This window comes from Struthio camelus, chromosome 8 (genome assembly GCF_040807025.1).
Source record: "Struthio camelus isolate bStrCam1 chromosome 8, bStrCam1.hap1, whole genome shotgun sequence".
In the NCBI taxonomy this organism is placed as follows: domain Eukaryota; kingdom Metazoa; phylum Chordata; class Aves; order Struthioniformes; family Struthionidae; genus Struthio; species Struthio camelus.
In genome coordinates this window covers 38121891-38146872 of record NC_090949.1, presented here as the reverse complement: position 1 = coordinate 38146872, position 24982 = coordinate 38121891, and the positions used below count along the sequence as shown (strand labels likewise).

Here is a 24982-nt window from a genome sequence, read left to right as displayed (position 1 = left end):
GACATCTGCGTGCCAAGCTCGTGTACTTACACGAGCCAGTGCGGTTCCAGCTAAAACCCCTTCTTCCTCTTTTAAATAGAGAGGTCACTTTTCTTTCTCTTTAAAGCTTCACTGTAGGGGAGGATTATAGCACAATTGCATTTCCCCTGTTTTTATTTACTTATTAGTCCAGATAGTAGTAAATCAGCAAACTAAATGTTCCAAGATAAAAGCACAGATGAAATCTTGTATCAGCCCTAGTAAAATGAATTGAGCTGCTTAGTTACTAGTTGAGTGGATAAGTCTATTACACAAAAACTGTTGAGATTTTAAATTTTGTTTTCATTCTGCAGAGGGATGCAAATAACTTTTCAAATGTTTTCACACAGATTGAATTGTTGAAATGCTCTTTTTTTCCTGCTAGCTGCACTTTCCTAATCGCATTGGGTACTGGCCTGAAATGTGATACACCGTCATGAAAGTCACTTTTCTGCCTGACAAAGAGCAAAGATTTTGGTCACAGATCATTCTAAATCAGGAGCAGGAACTCAAACCTGGGTCAAAGCTCCTGTCAGAAACTTTAGAGAAACAGTATACTTCTCTTCCTCTGTCTTTTAGGTTATTTTCATCTTGATATATAGAATTTCATGCAACATATTCTTACTAATTCTAGGCATTAGATAATTTAACTCAACTGCAGAGAAAGGGAGGGAGCCTGCAGGCTGCACAGCATCCCTTATCCGTTCTGCTCATTGACGTCTTTGTGATCAGCAATGTGGAAGGAATCAGCAAGTTCTGTAACCGAATTGTATTGATCAGCTATGTGATCTTAAAACAAAAGAAATATTCTGTTGCCTTTACCCCCTAAAAGCTATGATCGCTTCAGATTCAGAATTGCAACATAACCCTTCTTCTGAAGAGCAACAGTGGCCGCTCACACACGGCACGTTGCCAGGCTGCGGGAAAGCGGGCAAAATGTATTATGTGCAAAAATGCCAAAGTACAGTTCAGATTGCCAGAGTATTTTCATTCTGAGAGATTCTAGTGCAGTTTTAATATATTTTCACAATTTGCTTCCTTTAAAAACACAACGGCACGCTCAAATGCTTCACAATCCCAAGAAGCTCCCCCCTTGCAGCAGCCGGCCTCGCCAGAAGACGAGTTAGCGGCTCGAGGACTGAAGAGGAAAAACGGTGACGTGCAGGCGTGCAAACGGGGGGCAGCAGCAGGCCGGCGGCCCCTCCGGGGCAGGACTTCTTTCTCTCAAGTTCTAAGGTTTGCTCCTGCCTTTAATGTGCAAGGAAACACAAAACCAAACCAAACTAAGGGATACGTACGGGGCTCTGAGAAGCAGCTACACTGGCAGAAATATCTGAATCTGTGCTCCCTCCACCGAAAATAGTAGGCTGGGCCCAGTGTGCCTACACTGCAGTCAGCGAAAAAACTCATTTACAGGAGCAAATATAAGTTTGATCTTTATCCATCCGTTTCTTCGTCTTCAGGATTTACTTGTTTGAACGCAAACGGCAGCGGTTGTTGGAGGACGTAAGCCCGAAGGAGCGTTTGCTCTCTCTGCCAAAGAGGAGGGAGATGCCCCAAAGAGCAATTGCTATTTTTTGTTGTCAAATCAAATACAAATGTTTTCTGACTGTGGGAGTTTGGAGAGGAAGAGAAGATTCAAAACATGCGTTCTGTGCCGGGTTCTGTAACTAACCCAGCCTAACCCTTACCCAGCGCTGTGAGGTGGCAGGTTCGCGGGGGATTTCGTAGTGCGTGTCTGTCAGATTGCCCTTCCCCGTCCCGTGTTACGTCCAGAGCTTTCACTGTACACAGAAAGATGTCTTGTCTTTGCACAGTGCCTTATTTATACCATTAAGGAGCACTGCTGCTTTGGGGGGTGGGGGGTGATGTTTTGCCATGAAAAATGAAGTAAAATAATGGGTTTTTTTCTTGAGAGCGCTCTAAGAAACGTGTGTCTTTTGCAAGTGGTGGGCAAAACTGTGTGTGCGTACGCATGGACGATGCAGATGTTTTGGTTGGACTTTTGTTTTGTTTTGATTTCACCAAGCTTTACAATGTTTTTGTATAACAGGCTGGTTAAACTGCAGTCTAACAACTTCGTTATCTCTGTTAGATATGCAGGTACCTCTGTGGCTGGTTATTTATTTGTACGCTTGCCATCTCTACTATAAAAAGATTTGTAATACCCCAATAATAAATGCATTCATCACCACATCTTCTGTAATCACGGCAGTTCCTGAGCTGCTATTTGGCACTCATTAGCTGAAACTCCCATTCACCTATAATTTATGAGAAGCATACAATTATGTGTTATCACTGCTTCAAGTGATTACTACACTGTATGTTTTTAAGATAATGGCATGAAACACTCCATGATGAATTATACCTCTCTGGGTAGCTTTGCTTCTGTCATTAACTCTATTATCTTACTTAAACCAGCCTGGAGGGAATTGTGTTGCAGGGTTAGTATTACCTTCTGCAACAAGAGTCTCAAGTCAATAATGATCCGATAAAGGACATGACCCAGTACACAATTATGTCCTACCTCGTGTAAGGATAGTGTGGATATACATATGATTATAAGGAAATCCTAAAACTCGAATTGCTTTTGCTTTGGAAAGAATGTTTCTCATTAGCCTTGTTGGTGGAAAGGCCTATTCAAGAAAAACTTGTGAAACCAAACCGAAATATTTAAGAAATCAGAAGGCAGAGGAGAACAGTCCAGTCACTTTATGCTTTTTTATAGTGACACGATTTGTAACCCATTCTCAGATTTACTGATATGCTAGGGTTTTGTAATATTCCATAGGAAAGACAATAAAAAGATATATGTTTCTCTTTTTCCCTTAATTTGGCTATTTTTCGTATGTAACACGAAATACTTTCAGCAGGAACTCACCACAGATATCCACAGATATCTTTACAGAAGTAAAGAAGTCCCGGTGGATGAGCACCCGTGGTGGCTGCAGCCTGGCTGGGCTTTGCCTGGAGGGTTGCAGGTCTGCAGTGAGGCCCTGCCGTGGGGCTGCGCCCCGCTCCGGACACCTCGAGGGACAGGGCCCCGGCGCCCGGGCCGGGCCGGGTGCGCAGGGCCTGCCTGTGCCTGCAGGGACGAGAGCTCGAGGTGCTGGAGATTGGTTTTGGAGTTGGAGTGCCCAGACTTTGCCTTGCAGCCACTTGTTTTTCTTTATGCTTGATGCATTTTATTTTGAATAGCTGTGTAGACATAGATGATGTTACCTCTATTGATTGGACAGGCAGACATCATAAAATTTCCTGAAGCTAAGTAGCAATGAAGTGGTTATCGGGCTTATTATACAGCATAGTTCAAGTAGCAAATCTGAAAGTAAGAGAGACTGCAATGTCAGGAGAATAGCTTGAGCCAGCCTAGGAAACTGTAATATTCTCCGTACCAGCAAAAAGGGGAATCAGCTCATCTCTTGTCAGGTTGCTGATAACAGGGTCTCTAGGGAGCATGACATGGAGAATTGCCTAGCAAAGCAGTGGTCTGTATTTTTTCCCCACATTTTTCCTTTATGGAAAAATTTTAAATGACTGATAGTGTCTGCTCTTTATCCCTATCATGTCTGCCTTTTGGTCTAGTCTTCTAAAACGTTCTACACGAAAGTACAGAAGTACCAGCAGAAGGCGTGTATCACAGAAGCGTGTGCGCCTGTGAGCCGTGTTTCCAGCCTGGCCAGCACTTTGGTCACCCATGGACCTTCCTCTAGACCGTCCAGGGACCTGTGAGCGTTTCAGCAGTGCCAGAAGTGCAGCTATTTTTGCCTTCCTTTATCTTCTTCCCTACCACAAGTATGAGATCAAAACTCTGGCCAATATTTGTGTTCAGTATGGTAATTCTCCAGACTAAACTCTCAGCGACTTCTGCCTGCTCTCGGAGACTCGAGGTGCTGTAAAACATCCCCGTGAGCACCCTAAAGTTACACCCTTGCAAGCAAGTCTTTTTGACTTCTTTTTTCTGTAATTTGTTGAAGTTGGTGTGGGCCTGCCATTGCTGTGATGCTGTATTTATTATCAAGTTGTGGTTGTATTTGAATGTTGAGAGCATAAATAGCAATCCTACACTCATTACTTTTCCCTGAGTGCATGTTACTGTAAGACTCTTCTGCTCTAAGCCTTCTTTTTTTATCAGAACTTATTGCATCAGCAAGAAAACTTTGATTTATTTGATACAGGCTAATGTAACTGTTTTGAAGCTGAAATAGATGCAGTTCATTGTTATTTTACCAGTATCCTGTCTGGTTTAAATCAGACATATATTTTTTGAATGCTAAAATCCTTTATTAAAAGCTTGCGGTATTGAACATTTTGAAGTTAACACAATATTTTCAAAGGCCTGATGTTTTCTCATCCTCTGGGCATGATCCTTTGCTTTGCCCTGGTCTCAGAGCTTATGTTGCTTTTTATTCCTCCAAATTGTGTTTCAGTGTCACGTGGCAAAAAATCAGGGGGATAAATGGCCATCTGGATTGGCTTTCAGCATCAAAAGAAACAGTTGACTTATCTGTTTCTGTAAAATAAACATGATTGGGTCTCAAATTTTCAAAGACTCCTCTCCCTTTAGAAATAGTGCAAAACAACAGAAGCAAAACCATGCGGTGCATTGTTTACTTATTTTTCTGCCCTGGCAAATTCTTTTTCATAATTTGTGGCAGTCAGTGTTTCTATATCGTAAATCTTTAGCAGTTAATAAGTATTAAATGCAGCATCTACTACCCTTTAAATAATGAACATGTTTTAGATTTTGAGCTATTTCAAGTAATATTATGAAGCTGGAAATTACTCACTCAAAATGAAACAGACACTATCAGAACTCATACCGATACTGTTTGATGTTGTCTTCAAAGAGAAAATGTTGTGTGCGTCCATGAAATAATAATTAATTAATAACTAATAGCTCTTAGTTTTACACTGTACTTTTTTGTTCATTTCAGATATGAAAACATTTCTGCAACTCTCTTTGAAAAGGGGGGAAATATATTCATATAAATAGAAGTGACAAATTTGTTGCAGTTGCGATGCTTACACTTTCTGTGCCCTTGTGCATGACAAAAGCCGCCTGTTTGTGGCAGTCGGGAAACGCATGGTGTTGTCATCACAGCTCATTTTTGGCTGTGCTGAATGTCAGAGGCCAAGAAACCTCTGTGAAGATGATCTTTTCTTTGGACGGGCTACACTGGCAGTTACTGAAGCTGAAACCCATAACACATTTAAATCCCAGTAACATCAACGATAGAGCAAATTGCACTAAAAGTGTTGCAGAAGTAGAAGATGAAGAGCTTTTGCCACCTACATCTTACTGTCTAGCACCTGCTTGTTCTGGAGGCCACGCGGTACATCAGGTGAGGCTTTCAAGGAAAGTCACTAAATTCAGGCTGAGGCAGCATCCAGACAGGCTTCGGCGGCGGCTCTTCGGCCGGGACGGGAGTTCCTAGCTGGCCGCCGCTCTGCTGCGGCGCTGGCGCTGGCGCCGGCGAGGTCGCTCGGGCTGCCCCGGTCGCCTTGCCGGGCGCCGCAGGGCCATCGGCCTCGCTGCCCAGGCGAGGGGGCCGCAGCCGCCCGCCGCGCCAGGCCGTCCTTCCCGCCCGGCATGAGCGAGGCAAGAGCCCGTGCGGAGGCGTTTCGGTTTTACAGTTCAGCCTTTGAGTCACACGCTTCCCATAGCTGTTGTTACTAAAACCACCTTATGTGTTTAACACAAGTTCAGCTGAGCACAGAATTAGGCCGGTGTCTGTTTAAATTAAACCAAATAGTCTCTTGCTTGATTTGGAAAATATTGTTCTTGGAGAGAGGTTAAAACAAGTTATTTTTCACAGGAGAAAAACACCAAATTATACGTTCAGCTAAGAGAAAAAGGAGAAGATCATATCGCACTATTATTTACTAATATTGCACTGATTTTCCATAAAAAGGTTTCAGAGATTTGCCCATTATTTGCCCAAGGACAAGCTTTCTATAATGTGTCTTAAGGTAGCAGAAATTATGAAAAGAGCAGATATATGAAAATCAGGAAGGAACCACGTTCCACCAACAAGCATCTAGGAAGAAAAAGATCATGATATGACTAACTGGTAAAAGTCTTATTTCTTTAATACTGGTAGTGATCAGAAACAACATGCAGTCAGTAATGAAGGATGTGAATTAAAGCAAAACTCTTGCAATGACCAGCAATAATTCCTTGCGGTTTGGTCACTCCTTTATAGCACAGAAGAAGACTTGGAAAATCCATTTATTGCTGGTGGGATAGAAGCATTCATTAGTTAATGTAGGGAGGTAAACTATCAGTTTCTAAAAAATTTAAACTTTAATTAAAGAAATTAGCTGTCTCTTCAGTGCAGCCCTTCCAGGAGCAACTAACATGGAGACATTTATCAGTTTCCCTGCTGCTATTGAGAAATCTGGCTGCCAAGGATGTTTCCCGCTGTGGTTGCCTGGAAGAAAACTCAAGACGCTGCAGATGTGTAATGAAGAAGCTTAATGCTGCTTTCTCTCTCAGTCCTGTCCTGCGTGTCAGCAGCAGGTTGATAGGTTCCTGGTAGCTTTGTCGTGCCCAGCTTTACAGCAGACCATGTGACATACTCTCACATTTAATAAACTATACATTGATTCCCAAGAGCAGTGGAGGGGCATAGGAGGAGAGCAGGGAGGTTAATTATGCTAATTAGTCATGAAAATTCAGGTGGCACATATCCCCATTTATTTCAGGCAGTTTGCCAGATAAAAAGCTCGTGCTCTTATCCCTTCTTTTGAAAAAGTCCTTGGGTTAGCCAATATTTAAAGATTTATCTCAGTTCCTCCCTAAATTTGGAGTTGTCCGGTTCTAAACTCCCGCTTTAGAAAGCAGCAGAACATACTGCTGCGAATCCCAGAAAACAGAGACTGGTAAATGTGTAAAAAGGTCTTTATTTAAAGGAGGTAATTATGAGTAAGTATATTGATATGGTGCTAAACGAATTATTTGAATGCAAACATTGGGTAAAAAAATCCCAGCTATGTCAAGTCTGTTCAGCTGAAAAGGGGGAAAGATACTGTGACATTGTTAGCTCATTTGGCAGCACTGTAAATGGAACAGATTAATCTATTATTTGCCTGAAGACAACTGAGCGAGGAGACGGGGGGGGGGGGGGACAACCGGGAGCAGCTGGAGACCGGCGTCAGTCTGTCCCCGCGGTGCTGAGCGGCCAGGGAGGCGAGGTTCTCCTGGGAAGGTCGCAGGTGGGTTCCCCGCAGCCGGCGGGCGCCTGGGCGCCCCTCTCCCGCCGCCGGCAGGAGCCTTTCTCCCCGGCCAGACGCTCCTTCCTAACGCCCGGAGGCGGCGGTGGGAATTCTCGTTCTTCCCGTCTCCTTCGGCTGTGATTCGGCCGCTGTCACGCGCAGCGGTGGTGCGGACGTCGGTGGCGCTCCGGGGCTCCCCGGGGACCCTGGGTGCTGTGCAGGGCAGGCACTGCAACACCCCCCCCGGCAAGAAAACTGGCTTTAAGAAGGATTTGGTACCGACTGCAGATTAAGGTGCTTGAAAAGCAGAACGCCTGCAGAGCAGAGGTCGGGGAGAAGGCTCGTCCGCGTGTGTTAGCACCGAAATATATAATCAGAGCTCCCTCCGCCACCGGCACAGAAAGAAGAAGAACAATGGAAATGCTGGGACCTGCTGATTATGTAGAAGGAAAATTGGTAGCAAGGCAGTAGGAAGGAGCGAGGACTTGGCAATCAGACAGACAACGAGCGGCAGGAGAAGGAGCGGAGGTGGCCGCGGTGATGGGACGCCGCGGCCTGTGCGCGGGGCACTTGGATGCTGAAGGGTTTTACAGGGCAACAGAGCAGGGCTGGCGTTGCTTTCAGCCCCTGGAAGTTAAACTGCACGGTTCGCAAACGCGTGCCGCGAGCCGGTGGCTGCGCGGAGGACAGAAAGAGCTGGGTGCGCCCCGCGGCACCGCCGGCCTCGGGTGCTGCCTCGCCGGGGCCGCCGCGCAGCGCGGGGCCGCCGCAGGCAGCTGAGCAGCTGGGACGCGCAGACTTGCATAAAGAAACCTCGCCACACCTCCCCTGGATGCTGCTGTTCCTTTTTTAAGCAGACGTAAGGAAATAGATAATTTTACTGGGAGGAACTGAAAAATCAACGTGAACTGGAATGAGGTTAGCAGGGTTCAGCGCAGGTTATGAAGCAGCTGCCAAGCCGAGGAAAGCAGGTCTGTCTGGACTGCCGCGGGAGGCAGTTCTGTGCTTCTGACTTCATGGCTTCCGTTCAAAAACAACTTCTTATTTGTTTCATTTGACTCCTTTTTATCCACTTTCTAGAACTGTCTCTGCAGATTTCTGTTCCATTCGTGAAACAACAGTCTCCCTCTGCAGGAGAATTTAACATGTGCATGTTTCATAAATAAACAGTGTTGCTTCTCGAAAAACGTTGTCTTCCTAAGACGATTCTTAGCAATTTCTCTACAGTTTTTTTACATGTCTCTCCAACTCTTAAGTCTTTCTTTTCATTAATGTGCTGTATGTCTTGCTTCCCGGCTACAGTTCCTCTGTAATATTTTGGTGCTTGTCATGCTTTAGAAATAATTATCCCCAACATTTGCTGCTGAACCCTGGCCACATCTTCCACCAGCCTGTGCTCCGCGGTCGGCGTTTTCATTCTCGCAGGCGTAGCGGTGGTTAGTGCAGATTAACTCCGAGAGGAAAAGGCACTCTTGCGGCTACAGCCTTTTTCTGCTTAGGATAGGGTGAGCTCACGCAGACACACTTTCTGTCTGAAACAGCCTTCGGCAGATCCTGAGCTTGCAGCGGTAACTCCAGCAGCGCAGGCGGACGGGGGGCTGCAGGAAAGCAGCAGGGGCTCAGAGCGTATCAACCTGCTTGCTGGCCAGGGAAGACTCCTCTCTATCAATGCATCAGTTGCCTTAAGGTGTGAGGGTCTTTTATAAGTAAAATTATGTAAACAAAAAGCTGTAATGAGCAGCTGAGCAAAACGTTATGCAGAATTGCCAGGCTTCCAGCTATAATCCGTAGGCATGAGAAACCTGATTGTGATTGCAAAGGGCTATGGTAAAGCATCGCTTGTAATTGCAGCTGAGTAATTTTTATTGGTCAGAGAAGTTTACTTAGTTTAAGAAACGTTTGAGATGCCGGTCTCTTGGTTCTGGGTTAGCCCCCGTTAAAGGGGCTTCCCAAAAGCTCTTAAAAGGTTTCTGGTGTGATTTCCCTATTCTTGAGTTCAGATGTGTTAAATGATGCTCTGAACTTTTAGGAGTTTACCTCGACTGAACCCTGATCCTGTTGTGGTTCTTCTTCACTTGCTGCTTAGCTCAAAGCCAATCTGCTTCTAAAGCAGAAAAAGTTTAGCAAAATTGTTTCTTGCACAGGGTTTCTCTGTTCTGAGGAAAGGTTTTCTTCTGAACGAAAAGCAGCTATAACTCATTACCAAGGGAAAAGCTGACTTAAAAAAAGATGTTGTAAACCAGAAGGCCCTATTAAGTGCTTCACACCTGCTTTCTCCTCTGTGGTGAACACACAGGGTCCCAAAAAGGGCCGGCTGTTGAGGGAGTTAGGGTCAGCTCCTTCAGCACCCAGAGCACCACTTAAATAAAACTTCCAAAAATGAAAGTTAAATTCTTCTAGGTTTTCAGGGGGGAAAAAAAAAAGAATTTCAAGATTTTTAAATGAGAGAAATTCTAAATGAATAGAAATTTTCACAGAAATTTCAACAGATAGTACTTGTTTTATAGACCTAGCCTATGCAAAAATGAATGATGTGCTGAGGAGGTACATCCGTCCTACTAACGGGGAGATGGTTTTGTGAGGGAAGCAGCTCACCAGATGTCCTTGGTGTGGTCCTCTGAGGCTGAGCTGTGCTTTGCGCACCGGACTGGGCTCTGCAGTTCTGCAGTGAAACCGTCTGCGAGTGGATTTTCCCGGTCTTCCGGCTTTGCCCGGCCGGCGCTGGGCACGGCGCCGCCGGAAGGGAGGCCCCAGGGCACAGGGGCGAAGTGGGAGCGCTGCGGGGAGGCGCGGGGGGCAGAAGGCGCGGGGCCGCTCTCGGGAGTACACCTGCTACCTTTGGAGAGAGTGTCTTCAGCGTATTTGTCTTCAGCACAAGGTTGCTGAATTACCCACACATGTATAAGGAAGTTTTTTACTTCATCTGCCCTGTTAGCCTGCAACCCGAGGCGAGCAGGTAGCTGCACAAGAACTGGGCAAAAAGCTAGCTTTCGATCTTACTGCAATGAAGTTTTTTTTTTTGGAGCGCTATCGGGAGCTAAGCCTGGACGGCGTGTATAAGGCTGCTGGGAGCGAAGCGGTTCAGGTGCTGAGCGCGACGTGAGCAAGCTTTGTGTGCCAGCTGCGTGCCGCTGGCTCCGGCGTGAGCGAGGTGGGGGCTCCGCCGCTGCCTTTCGTGTGCGGGTCTAATTAAGCAACTCAGAAGAGCTGTTTCCGCAAAGATTAATAAGTCTATGTTTTAATTATGGGGGGGGGGGGAGAATACGCTAGAGAGCTAGGGAAGTGGGAGGTATCGAAAAGAGAGGATTAAAAATTTAAAGGAAATTAGGCGAGACTGTATTTTTCTATGCTTACAAATTACAGAAGATCATCCCCGTTAATAATGGTGGGAAAAATAATAAAATACTTTCATCCATATGTGACAGCTAACATTAAAATCTGTTTTTTATTCGTGTGGAGTAGAGTGCTTCTGATTACAATCATCAGTTAAAAAATAAATTAGTCTTTTTCCAATCATCTCTCTAAGTTTAAAATTAGAAGAAATATCTTCCATGTTCAACTACAGTTTAATCAAAACTTTCCCAAGAGATGTAATGGTAAAAAGAGCAAATGCCTCCTTTATTTTATGATTGCTACACTTTAATATTGCTGCAGTGTTATTATTAACTTATAAAAAATAATTGGCACCATGCATACGTTTTAAAAATTACCTTTTTTACGAAAATGCTGCCACGATGAGCCGGAGGGTTAAAAATAAACAGCAGCTAAGAGGGGAGAGAGAGGGAAGGCCCATAATATTTTCATGTTATACTGGTTATCATCTTCTCAACAAACTCAGTAATCTCCGTAGCACTCCCGGCTAGCAGAGGTTGAAGACGACCTTGGACCCGAGGTGAGCATCAGGCTAACGCTGACAGAGGGGCGCTGGGGGCCTTCACGTCCCTCGTAGCTTTGCGTGAGATAAAACCGCCCGTCAGGCTGCCTTGAAAGCGTTCGCGCGTTCGCTGCAAACTTGGGCTGAAGCTGCCTGAAACGCTTGCAGGCCTTACGGGCGAAGCCTTCGGTGCTCAACCGAGTTTTCAGTAAAACTCAGCTTGGCGAGCGTCACGTTTCAGGGTTTGTAACGTGTTTGGCCCAAGCGCCCTGCTCCCGCCTTGAAGGCAAGGGACGTTTTCGCCGCGCTCTTCGGCAGCGCCTGCCCGGGGCGCGGAGCGGCGCGGTGGCCCCACGGGGGCTGGCGGGAAGCGGGGCACGGGGTGCGCGCGGCAAGCCAAGCTGTCGGGCCCGTCCGCATCTGTTTTTCAGAAAGCAAACCATAGTGGTGTTTCAGTCAAAAGAAAACGTAAAGAACCTGTATGTTTCCAGATACTGTTATGCTCGTGCGACGAACATAACACAAAATTATCACTTTACTGTGTGAGGCCTAACAATTAATGCTAAAATGGTATTCTTAATTAAAATGAAGGCGTGCATCTTGAGGTGAAGTATGTGAGACATTTATTTTACGGGCGAAACTGAAGAGGTTCTGCACGAGTACACGCCAGCGGTGGCATCGCAGCGTGAAGCCGTGAACGCTGGCCAAAGCCCTCGGCTTGCTCGGGGTCAATACTTCTGTTGCTCTTCGTGTTCGTTCTTGGCAGACATTCACGCATACGGAGTCGGGGGCTGTGTCACACACGTATTTGTGGAAAGACTGCTGTTTAGTCAGAAAATTATAAATGTTTGGGAAAAATAGAAAACAATCTTTCATCTGAAAAGGAAGAAATCCTTATTTGTCATTTTCACTCCTCTGCGACTGTGACCCGAGCGCAGCAGCATTGCCTTCAGCGGCCGGTCGCGCTTGCGATCAACGGGCAGCTCAAGTGGGCTGCAGAATGCTTATAAACAATGATTGCATTTTCAGAAATGAGAAGTGATTTGTAAACAGAAAGGGATTAAATTTGTTAGATTAGAAAACCTATCTGAAATGAAGCATTGGATTGCTTCTTGTATGCAGAACATAAACACTTTATCCTTTGCATTTTGCTCGTGCACTGGGAGGACACGGCGCGTTGGCTCTCTGCGATTTCAGGGCTGTCCCATGAAAATCAGTTCCGCCAAATTCTGCGGCAGAGGCAGGCCAGTCGCTCGCTCCCACTGTATTTGGGAATTTGCACAGGGTTTGAGTAAATGTGGAGAAAGGATAGTATTATGGCATTGAATATGAGCACAACCTAAAGCCTATTTTACAGGTAAAATATTTAACCTGTTTCCAAGAACCTTATTCAGAATATTCTTTTTACTTTGAACCCCGTGTGCTTCCAAAATAACCATGTTTAGAGAGAGTCGTGAACAACAACTTGGTACGTTTTCTCGTTTTCTCCTGGTTACGTTTCCAGAAATACTCTTTCGTGGTTTTTTCCATCAGTCTTGAAAATCACCTTCGATGACTGAACTCTGCTCCATTTTTGTTCCTGTTTTCATATTTTGTACTGCAATTGCGTACTGTATTCTTTTTGTTAATCAGTAGCGTATAAATGAAACTTGGTTTTAGCGGACTTTCCTCTCTATCCATGATAGAGAATTAATAAAACAGAATTTATGCTTTTAGCAAGTTTTTTTTTCCCCCACACAAAGCCTTTGTACATGGAGTGAAACAGCAGGAGGTCTCATGGTCCCTTAGGCACTGTTTTAGCTCAGCTTTTCTCCTTGCTGCCAGCAGAGCTGTGCTTACGCGAGGGTTTTCGGGGACCTCAGCGGCTGGGAGAGCGCGGCGCCGGGCCTGGGAGCTAGCTCCGACTCGCCGCCGGAGCCGCCTCGGCTCCAGCTGGCTGACGCTTCCCTTTTCACCATAACTGAAAGTCCTGTGATTGAACTCGGATTCTGATGAAAATCCTGCTTTCGCCTTTAATTAATACCCTTAAATTTCAGCTTGCTTTCTTTTTTTAAACAAGGCCTTTTTTTTTTTTCTTACAAGCTATACAAACACCAGGGAATTTGGAAAGTGGGGCTGTTTTTATGTGCTGGGAGGGAGCTGGGGGCTCCCTTGTTGGAAGAAGGCATCATGGTAATGCTCTCGTGTTTCTGGATGTGTGTATAAACAACGAAGATGTAAGTGCAGTTCTAAATGGTCACTGAAACTACGGGCTACCTGCACAAATATTCCTTTTTTAAAATTCATTTATTTATTTTCTATAGCTGAATGTATCCAGCTGCTCTAGAAAGGTATTGTAAAAATACCAGTGAACATTGGAGGTTTTTCTGCTCCCTCCCCAATCATCTGCTCATGAGAATCAATTGACAGCTTTTTAGAAGACCTCCAGAAGGTCTTCCCCAAGCCAGCCCAGATCGCACACAGCTCCTCCTGCAGGAATGCCCAGCTTCCCGCCGAGCTCTCCATCCTGAAAGCCCAATTTCTCTGCTACATAAGCAGCGATTTCTTATCTTGTATTGTAAGCGGCTTCTGTCAGAACCCTTTCAGATTTCATGTCGAGATCATTAATTAAATGATTAAATAGCTATTTTCATGATCCATTCCAAAGAATTTCAGCCCGATGCATCCAGTTTCTTCTTCCTGATGGGAATGTCATCTTTTCCCCTTTAAGCAATACCATATGCTTCATCTACAAAATCATCATTGCCTTCCACCTAACAATTTCCATACTTGCACTATTTTAATGCTTTATCAAAGAAACGAGAGCTATCATATTTTCTTCATGTAAAAAACCTCTTGCTTTATCAAATAAAAATATCCCATTATTCTGGGAGGACTCCTGTTGCACTTTGTGTTATCTTCCATCAACAACTACAGTTGTTTTAAAGCTAGACGTTCTGTTGAGGTCCCAGCGAGGGACAGCCTAAAATTTGCTTGATTCACTTTGCCCATTTTCTTAAAGAGGCACTCCTTAAAAATGTTCGTTATTTTCCAGGCAGATAGTATCACTTTCAGTTTGTTTACAAAAAGACAAATTCCTGGATTTATGACTTCGCCAGCGAATTATTTCTGAACACTGCCATAGATACTGCTCTCAAACCTGACTTCGGAGCTCCGTTTCGCCTCCGGTGCCGTCATTTCCAGCCTATTCCATTAGCTGCTTTGCCTTCTCCCACACGCTCGAGGTCTCTGTCCTTACGGAAAACTGGAAAGCAGTACTCGTGCCATTGATACTTAGATATCCTTAGCCTCACTGCATATGGGCTCAAAGTCTTTTTAATCAGCTCATAAAGAAAGTTATGCAATATGCATATACAAATTTACAATATGTAAAATATAAATTTTGCATAGTCTGTCATTTTATCCCCTCGCTTCTCAGCTCCCTGAGCTGCTTGCTGCCCGTTCCTTCCAGGCAACGCTCTCCCACTCCTGTTTTATCATGTTCTCTAAGTTATTGCCATTTTCTTCTACAAAAACATCGTTTCCGTCCTCCTCTTCTTATGACAGATACTTCCTTGTCTATGGCAAGGTGGTACGTAAGTATTTTCCGTGTTTGTATATTCTTCATATTCTCACACTTCAGTCAGTCCCGTGTTCAGTTGCTCCTTACTGCTGCTCTCCCTGTGGTTATGTTTTCCTCCCTCGTTTGCTGCTCCTTCCTCTGTTTTTCCTTGCTGCTCGCAACAGCCCTCTTTCTGGCTGAAGCGGAAGAGAGCATCCCCAGGCTTGACAGCTTTCCCTCGTCTCTTTTACTGTCAGACGCGACCGTGGGGAGTACAGACTGTGTTGTCCAGGCGCTGGCTTACCAGCCAGCCAGCAGGCCTACGGGAGGCTGAGCGGTGCCCTCTAACATCCTTTCGGTCTCTGACTCTCACGCCCGCTCCCGATATCACTGATCGCTTTCCAGCTACCAGGAGAATTAAACGGGGAGTCCAAAGCTTCAGTGGGAGCCCGAAAAGCCAGAGGAGCTCCGAGGCCCCTTACCGGCTCGGCTCCGTGGGCGCCAGCCCGGCCGCCGCTCTGCCGGGGCCGTGTCGCGCCCGCTCGGCACGCGCGTCCCGGCACAGCGGTTTCCTTTTCTTCCGTCTTTGATTTACCAGTGCTCGAGTAATTTTCTAACCACTTGCTAGGAGTTGCCACCAGAATTATACACCAGCTTTGTATCACTTTTTCCGCCAAAGTTTTTGTAGCTGCACGTGATGCTGTGCTGGTTTGGGAACTGGTTGGCGGCAGTGAATAGTGTCCTTAAAACTCCGCTCCTCAGCGAGCGACTTCCTTAAGGTGAAAAGCTATTTTAAAGAGAGGTTAAAAATGTTTTCCCCAATACAAAATATTGACAACGGCAGCATATTGCAGTGCCTTCATTACCTGAGCAGGTTATGCTTCTGTTATACTTTTTTTTTTGGTTGACTATCTACAGAAAAGATTTTCAATTAACATTGACCTTTATTACTGCTACTGGTGTTGGACTGCGCAGATGGTGAAACTGACTGCAAATGAGATTTTGCAATACACCTTGTTCTTCATATTTTTCGAGTGATTAGTTTGAAACAGTTGGCAGTAGCCTGCCCTGTTGCATTCAGCTTGCAATTTCATAGCAATCTCAAGTACCATGTTCAAACCCCCAAGGTACTGTGTAGAAATGCTGTCAGAGTCCTCAGAGGGGTGTGTTTTCATTCTCTAGCTGTAATTTGTACTCACTTCAAAGAAAGTCTTTAATTTTTGGAGGGATATTTTCAAGCTAAAATTTAGAAGGAAGGGTATCTACCTGTCTGGGATGTATCTGCATCTGACTGTAGGGGATGTTATTCCTAGAGCTCCAATTAAGCTGACCGTTTATATCCTCGAGAACACTACTTTTGGTAATTTTTTCTAATAAACAGTAATTGTACAAAAGCTAAAATATGGTATTTTAAACGAATCACACTAGTTTGAGTCACTACTATACCACTGATGTTTTAAAAATTACTTAAAAGAGCTGTGCTTTACGTTTCATTGTTGTGGTCATCTAGGAAATCCAAGCGAATTCAGTGTACGTTTACTTTAAATAAGATGTGTAAAATACAAAATTAGCAATTGTAAATCTAAATAACCTTTTAAAAAGGAAATTTTTTTTTAGATTCTAAGATGTCGTCATATTTTTTTTGGTGGCGGTAGTTTCCTAGGTACTTAACTAGGCAAGCCAAAGTTTATCCTGCCCTTGGAGAAGGACGGTAAGTTTGCCCCGGCGTGCATGCCTGCTGCCGACCGCTGGCTGAGACGCTCCAGCCTGTTACCGCACCAGGCCTCAGAGTTCAGTTCAGAAATAGCTGAGACTTCCTACCTACTCCTCCACCGACACGTTACAATAGGAGAATCAGAAAGGAAGAACATGGCGAAAGTATTTATGTTTATTGAATGTCTCTAAGATAGGGGGTTTGTTTTATGATAAGCCAAAATAATCTTGAAAAGTACTTTCTGAATTTATGACTCACGTGTTTTGAGGTTCAAGTCTGACACGCTGTAGTTGTATTGGCTGTAGCTGATTTTTACCAGTATCTTGCTATTGATTCTTAGACTGAGGTCTAAAAATCAGTGGCCAGTTGATGGTATTTAAAAACTCCTTACACTTTCATACTTACTGTTCCATTTTTGTTCCGCAGGTGTTACTTGGAAGATGGAGCTTCAAAAGGTGCCTGGCTGAATCGGTCAAGTATTATTTTTGCTGGAAGCGATAAGTGGTCTGTAGATCCTCGAGTTTCAATTGCAACAGCAAACAGAAGAGAGTACAGCCTGCAGATACAGGATGTAGACGTGACCGATGATGGTCCCTATACTTGTTCTGTGCAAACTCAGCACACTCCGAGAACGATGCAGGTGCACTTAACTGTACAAGGTACGTGTTCAAACCAATTGCAAATCTTCATTTGAAATGTGCAAAAAAATCCAGGTTTATAGATGGGAAAAGTCAATTAAGTCTGCTTTTTTTGGTATCTGTTTTCTAGAATATATTTTCTCAGTCTAATAGTTTTTTAATTAATTTAAATTTACCTCCCGTAATTGATCATGTATAAAATTAGAATTGCCTTCAGGCCCCTGCAATTAGATATTTAGCCCAGAAGGGTCTGTGGATCTCTACAGCCTTGGCAGTCCCTGCTGAATGCTTTACATAGTGGTGCTGAGTCAAATCAGTGAGTGCACCATTAGTACTCCAACCTGCCAAAGTCAGGTTTAAATCCCTGTTCCTACTGCCATAGCCCAACAGCCTGCCATAAAGATATCCTTTCTTTCCCTTTTATGCAACCCCCTTTTCTCGGATCTTTTTTTTTTCTTATTCACTCTATTCACTATGACCCAAATAAAACAATATTGCCATTCATTATGGAATGAAATAGGAATGAAATAGCCACAGCTCCATCTGATGTGTCAGCAACTGAGTCAAGCCCGGATTGTGCTTTAATGGTAAATTTTGTTGTATTGCATTAGTAATATGCTATGGCTAATTATCAGCTGAAGAAGTGTCTGTTCGAACTTCACTTAACAGTGTTTCTGGTGACAAAACACCCTACATAATAGCCAGGCACTGTCATCATGTTCTTGAGCCAGGTAGTCGTCCTGTATCAACTGTCAAATGGCAAAAGGAGAGAAGAAACCAGCCGCATTTCCCAGCAGCTCGGGTGTGTTGCCTGTCCGGCTGCCCCCAGTCCCAGCAGGAGGTGCGGGCAGGGCTGCGGTTGTTGCTTTCTGGCTGCCAGCCAGGGGATAACTTGTCTCTGCCGGCAGCTGGTGGAGGAAATTCCAAGCTGAAGTCACTTATTTTGGGGTAGCAATAGGCAGAGAGTCCTAATAGGCCATTTCAGAGCAGACGCTTGCTGTGTTGCAGCGCATGAAGTCTGTGCCACAGTGCAAAGTGTAGCTGTGAATGTCTGACGCAACTGTTATTAGTAGAGTGAAACAAACAGCTTTCTAAGATCGTTGCGGTGTTGTCTCCGTTTTATGATGCAAAGCAAGGGAATTTCATCTGTGTGGAATCACAGAATAACTGAGGTGGGAAGGGACCTCGGGGGTCTCTAGTCCAGCCCTCAGCTTTGCTATAGGTCTGCTGCATGGTTCAGAATTTGGTTAGTGTGCCTGTAGTGGCCATCCTAGTCGCCATTTAAAGTTGTGGACTGAGGCACTGAGTACAGCCTCTGCGTGTTAGCACTGAACCAGATAACAGCCTGCCAGGAGAAACATCCCCACTTCCTTGATGGTGTCAAAACACGTTCAGAAGCAGAAAGGAACGGAAAGCGTTGCGCTCAGTCTCAGCACACAGAAGCCCTGTAGTCCTTAACCCCAGCCGCATGCAGTCTGAACAGCGCTTTGTAGGCAGAGCCCCGTACTTTGGGGCTTTTTAAAGCTGACTTTTAACATTACCAAATGAAAATGATTGAAGGAGAGGGTTGTAGTTGGCAAAGAGTAATAACACAACTTGCGCAAGCCTACAAGGAGGAGAAAAGGGTTCTGCTCGTAATACTAATCCTATTATTGTAACACACCAAGGAATAGCCGTCAGGGATCAGGACCCTGTTGTACGAGATGATGGAACAAAATGACAAGACATGCTTTGATGATCAGGTAATAAAAGTATCAGAAAAAGACAGCTGAAGGATGCCATGAGACAGACAGCCGAGCGCAATCTGTCAGGCAGCGTTTGCAGCCGGCGCGATCAAGGGCTGCCGTGGCGCGCCGGCGCCCGAGTCCCCTTCTCCAAGAGAGGTCTCTGGCGAGCGCTTTAAAGGAGAAGAACGGGCTGGTTTGTGGGCTTCTGTGGAGACACGTCTTCAAGGGCAGCCTAGAAGAAAGCATGACAATGCTTAGGCACCCAGCCGCCCGGCGGCGTCCGCTGTTCCTGAAGGCGCTCGTGGGAAGGTGGGTCGCAAGAAAGGACGTCCGAGGGCGTTTGATACCCGCTCAGCAGCCCCACGACTCAGGCCTCCTTTCTGTTCCCGCAGCGTTTGGCTTAACTGCCGCCGCGCATTTGTCCGACCCCCATGAAGCTTTACCTGTGAAGTTTACTACGTATTTTACTGGCATTTAAAAAAAATACAATATGTCATTAGCGCACCTCAAGTGTTGTTTCTGGTGTGTGCCATTACAGTCGTTGTTATGAAAACAAGAATTAACTCATCAGCTTAAAAAAAAAGAATAGAATGAATAAAGCAGTTTTTCAAAAACAAAAACAAACCATTGATTAAAACCAAAATAAACAGCAAAGGCAAAAAATTAAGCTGTTTTTGTCGTAACATAAAAATGCATAGTTTTGTTTTCTTCCAGACAACAATTTTCTCAGAGAAATATTGTCTGAGATCCCAATACTGTTAATAAAAACCCTCCACTTCGTGCCGTGAGATGCTTTTCTGTTAGAAGCACTGCAGAGCAAGGATGTCTGTGGGTATATTTATTGTATTATTCCAGGGTGAACAATTCTTAGCTTTGATTATCTTTGTAATAGCTAATGCCCTCACACAAGGGGCTAAAAAATAATGTTGGAAATTAATTGTATGTATAAAACATATAAACAAAAGCTTATAATTAATTAAGCTAACTACAGGAATATAGAGAAATAATGACTCAATAGTTAAAAATATGCATAATTATTAAGCGATTGCATATCTTCAGAAATGCAAAGTATAACCTAAGGCTTTAATTTATTAGTCTTTGGTGTAATCATCATTAACATTTTCTTTTGCATTCTTAATGGGTAATAAAGCAATGAATATAAAACAGTAGACTTTAAATGGCAATCTCAATTAATCCATATGGCACACCAAAATCCCTTACAAATAACATGTGACATGTTTGTTAGACTAATTATTTTTAACCGCTGGACTTTTAGACCCTGTTGGTTTGTAAGTACAGCAGACTAGTTTTGTAAAAGCTGAGTATGTTTGTTGCATAAAGAATATTATTTTATTAGTACAGCCAAAAGCCATAACTTGGTCATTTTTATAACCTCTGCTCCAAGGCGGCTACTGCGCGGAGACCCATGTACGTATTGCTTATGTGCGGTTAGAGTCGGTTCATGGACTACCGAAGTATTTATATACTGTTGGAGTGGGAAGCCGACATGAAGGAAGTTCTGACACTTTCAAATATTATTTCAATTGGATTCAATTCAATTACTTCGATATTATTTCAGTTCTATTTCACATAGCAAATAGGGGCCAGATCTGTGAACCGTAACTAGGACCAGAGAACCATTTTCAAGACAGCACTAAAAAGAATCGCTGTCCGTATGTTTTTTCCTGTGTAGTTGTATTAGCATGTCGGGTGGAGGGGAGCTACGGAGCTGCGGGCGTGCAGGCGGAGGCGCACCGGGAGCCCCGCTCCCCGACCCAGCTCCGCGCGCGCCGCGGCCCCTTCCTCCCACGCCAGCTCAAGTCCAGAGGTACGTATCGGCATGCTGTAGGGAGCGGTAAGTCGGGGCTGTGCCGGGCTGAGGGGTTTTGCTGTGAGCGCCCGCCAGGCCTGACGTGTGCCGGTGCCGGTCACTCAGCCCCCACGTGAGATCCGGCCGGGGTCAGCGTCGGCTCCCGCCTGGTAACGTAGCAGTAGGCGCTCGCGCTGCTGCTGTTGCCTTTCTCTCTCTCTGTGTTGCTTTGCATCACAGCTGGGCCCGAAGGGGACTTGTGCCTTGAGTTAAGCATGTAAACAATTTTAATCATATCGTCTGATACTTCCACCGCTAGTCAAACAATCACTTCACCTTCCTATCCTGTGACCTGGGAGGTAAAGATTCAAGATGTATGCGTCCTTTGAGACGGAGATAGACCTGTCTGACTGTAACCAAGACTGTAATAACTAAGACTGTAAAGAAGGCATCAAATAGCTAATTGGTGCTATAAGGTTATATAGCCTGTCTTGCTGAGTAGGGTTCATAGGGATGATATAACAGCATTTTATAGAAGCAGTTTTATGTTTTCTTTTAGTATTGTTCGCGACTTCAGACTGAAGGATTAGAAATAAATTCTGCTATTAGGGAGAAATAAAAGAAAGGAAAAGAAGATCGTAAGCCAAAGTAAAACCATTCAAACAAAAGGCTAGTTTTCCATTTACATTGGGAATAAACGTTCAGCAGCAGATCTACAGCAGCACATGAAATGACAGAAGCAAAGGAAACTTTGAGAAGCAAAGTCTTAGCCCTTTAAAATTCTCCTGCCCTACAGGCCATAACCCCCTGCATAGGGAAGGCTTCCTCCAAGGAGAAGACGACATTCCCTCACTGAGAACAGGACAAGGTAAAGGGTCAGGGGTGGAGGCAGCGTGTCATAAATTAACAGAATAAAGATTTCTGTCTGCTCATAAGCTCCTAAATAAGTTCAGATTCTGAATTCTGAATCATTTGCTGTGAAACCCCCACTTGTAAAAGCTGTGTGAGTCCATCTGCCCTTTTTTTCTTCTTTGCATGCGTGTCTGAGAGATCTTTCTGTACGCACTTCAGGACATACATCTAGTAGATGGCATTTTGAATATTCTTTACGCTGCTATTTGGGCTGACAATTTCCGATCTTTATTAGAGAGTGTTTCAGAAAATAAATACTTTTTAGTGGGTTAAAGATGCCTTATTTCCCATGAATAAAACAGAGAAAGGGGAAGAGGTCCAAGCCACAGAATCAGCCTTCCTGCTAGCTGCTGTGACTGAGTCTGTAAATGGTTCCTGTTTTGTCCTTGGCAGTTAAGTTTAAAAAATTAGTCCCCCGCTTCCATTACTTCTCTTCCATTTCTATCTATTTTTTTGTCTCTTCACAATAGCATCCCAAAATGCTATTTAGGCTACATTGCACTAGCTATTGTGCACTCACAGATTAAACCACAGATCTTGTGCACAAAAAGTTACTGTCCAATGACATGGTCAATAACCATGGTTGGAAGAAAGCAGCAGCCTCCCGGCCGCTGTCCCGTCTACCTGAACCCGGAGCAGGGAGGGCTCAAGGGAGCTAGTGAATCGGCCGAGGTCGCTCAGGAGATCACTGGCAGAACTTGGGGTTGAATCCGAATCTCCCAAATCCCTGCTCAGTGCCTTCACAGGACCACCAGAAGTTAAGCTGAGATCACTATTACATAATTAAATCTATTTGTACCAAGAAAACTAAATGAGCTAAATAAAAAAGAAAAAAAGCGTAATGTCTCTTTAGCCCACATTTACATCAATGAAAGAAAAATCACATGAAAGGGAGGAAGGAAGTCCAGTTAACAATATTTCAGTGACCTTAATAAAAAAAGGCATGAGTGTTATGAAGTAATTAATTAAAAGTTTAGAAGGCAGGAGTTCTTAATCAACTCAATCTACATCAGAGCCAGATGCTTGATCTGCAAAGTCATGAACTGCAGATGATTTAAATATCAGATGTTTGCCATAGTGAAGTCAGAAAATGAAATACCTCTTACCATACTACTTTACTCATAATTTTCTAGGGAAAGGTTGCAATTTCTGCAATTTCTAATCTGACATTTATTATGTCAAAGTTTAAATTGCATCCTCTGACCTTGCATTTGCTTTGCAATTTGCAGAAATATTAAGACATGTTTACCAATATCCCTGAGAATTAATTTTGCTTTAGGGCAGAGTTAAAGGTCAAAGCCCAAAATCTTGAGCTCTCTTCATATTTTACAGGTGTCAGGATACAATAACGAGGCTATTGCACCCTCCTGGGTGAGTGTAAGTCATACGACTTGTTTGTGACTGGTAGGATCCCTCAGTATGAGCACCTTGCATTAGGTGCCTGCAAGGTAGAGGCCAGAATATAGTGTTCAGAAATACCTCTGCTGACACGGGTTTACCAAGATGGTTAGAGTAACAAAGAACATGTTTGAAAGAGACTGTTTTGTTTAACCTAGCAAAACGAAGGCTCAGAATGAAGTTTGTTACTCTTTATTAATACGTTTGCTATGAATCTCTGGAAGGGAGAATAACCAGGCAAAGGGAGAATAATGATGCAAATTAAAGGACAGTTCTTGTACAAGATTAGACAAATATAAACTAGTCATGAGTGAATTTTACTGAGAAATTAGGAGAGGGTTGCTGGTGACTGCAGCGTTCTGGGTCGGGTGTTCAGGAAGAGCGGCTGAGGGAGGGTGTCTCGGTTCCTGCCGGCGCAGCTTGCTAGCGCCAGGGCAAAGGGTGTCTTGTGCGGTAAGGGTGGCCAGGAAACCCGGCGTTAAATCTGGTCATCTTTGTTGGCTATGGTGGTATTCCTAAAAAGGGAATTAAAGATCTAATAACTGTGTTTATCTCTGCATGCAAAAGAGGTGCCTGGCAACGCTGTTAATCTTGGTGACGATCTGCACCGGGATGTGGTGGCCCCATCTGAATCTGGAGGGTTTTTTTTTTTTTATTTGTGTGATGGATGCACAACTCGATGCACAACTAACGCTGGGGAATTTGTGACACAAAAGCTTTCTTACATTAGTTACTTGAGATCTTAATTTTGATTTTAATATAATCCGCACAGGGTTGAATCCTAGTCACCTTTGGAACTACTCCAGAAATACACCCTATATGAGACACTAAACTTACTTATTCCTGTTCTGCCTTCTCGGTATCATTTCATTTCTGTATGTAAGCTATACTTGATACAATGTGTATGTAAATAATTTAATCATCTATGTAAATACAATTTATAGATTTAATCCATAACTGCAACCAATGCTTTTGATTTAAGCATGTAGAGTACTTCCAAAGTAATACTCAGGGCCCCTTTTCTGTTTAATAAACCTCCTTAATGTTCCTTCAATATTAATGTATTGATTTAGTCTTTGCAATGTTTGCAAAGTCTAATTTATTTCCTCAGTCTGGCTTGCATTTGGAGCTAACAAGATAAATCTTACCCACATTTATTTAAAATGGGACAAAATAAATATGCAAAGGACTTCTCAAATCATATAACAACCACTTTCCAGCTAAAACTGACAATCCATTACTCTTTTAAATTGCTAGCACTCGAGTAGGATGTCACTTTTAGTTATAAAATTAACTTGCTAGTGCCAGCCACTGTTATCATCTTGTCCCTGCTCAGAACAATAAGAAAAAGACTTTGAGAAATTGTTCCACAGATAGAGATAGCTTAGTGAGATTCAGTCAGCAATAGAAACCCTTACAATAGACCGAGCCATCCACTTCCGTACACAGCGTATTTGGAGTTGCTGTTACTGTGGGCTATATACACAACAGTTGGTTGTCATTAATGACCAATCAAAATGTTTGTTGTAGTGCTTGTGTGTTTTTCTGCATTCATTACATTCTTTCTACACTCTACGTCTCTTGGCATTAAATTGAGCTGCAGGGATATCCCTTTCTGATAAATGTATGTATGGCTTTTCCCCTTCTTTGAAAGATTTTTAAATCATGGGAAATGTTTGCCTTGCCAGGTGATCTCATTTACACTAATGGAAATCAGGAATATTTTATCTGAAATAGAACAGGGTCACACTAATCTGAGACTAACAATTCTGGAGTGGTGGAGACACTTTACAGTCACTGCTGCAACTGAGTTTCCATTATAAACCTGAAATTGCCCTCTTCCGAAATCTGAAGACAAAGGATAATTAACACAAAATAATAATTTGCTCTCTGGTCCAAAGCATATTAGGTCTATTACTTTTGAATTAAGTAGAATGAGATGTTTTGTGACCTGTGAGAGTCTTGCAAAACATGTTTTCAGCAGCGTCCAAAATGTCTTTCTGTAGTTTCTTTGCATTATGCAACACCAGAAGCAGAAGTAAGGAGGGAAAAACAAGGGGGGTAAGCAAATAATACCCAGTAATACCCACCTTGGGGCAAGCCCAAGGTGAATGGGCTTAAAATCTAATGCA

General features: G+C 43.9%; 1 protein-coding gene across 1 annotated transcript in view; it reads left to right on the top strand.

Moving 5' to 3' along the window:
• Positions 1-24982, top strand: part of NEGR1 (neuronal growth regulator 1) — a 342730-nt gene that overhangs the window by 147279 nt on the left and 170469 nt on the right. Inside the window, exon 2 of the mRNA XM_068953556.1 lies at positions 16792-17024. Coding sequence (XP_068809657.1) covers positions 16792-17024 — 233 coding nt within the window. The remainder of the gene's footprint in view (positions 1-16791; positions 17025-24982) is intronic.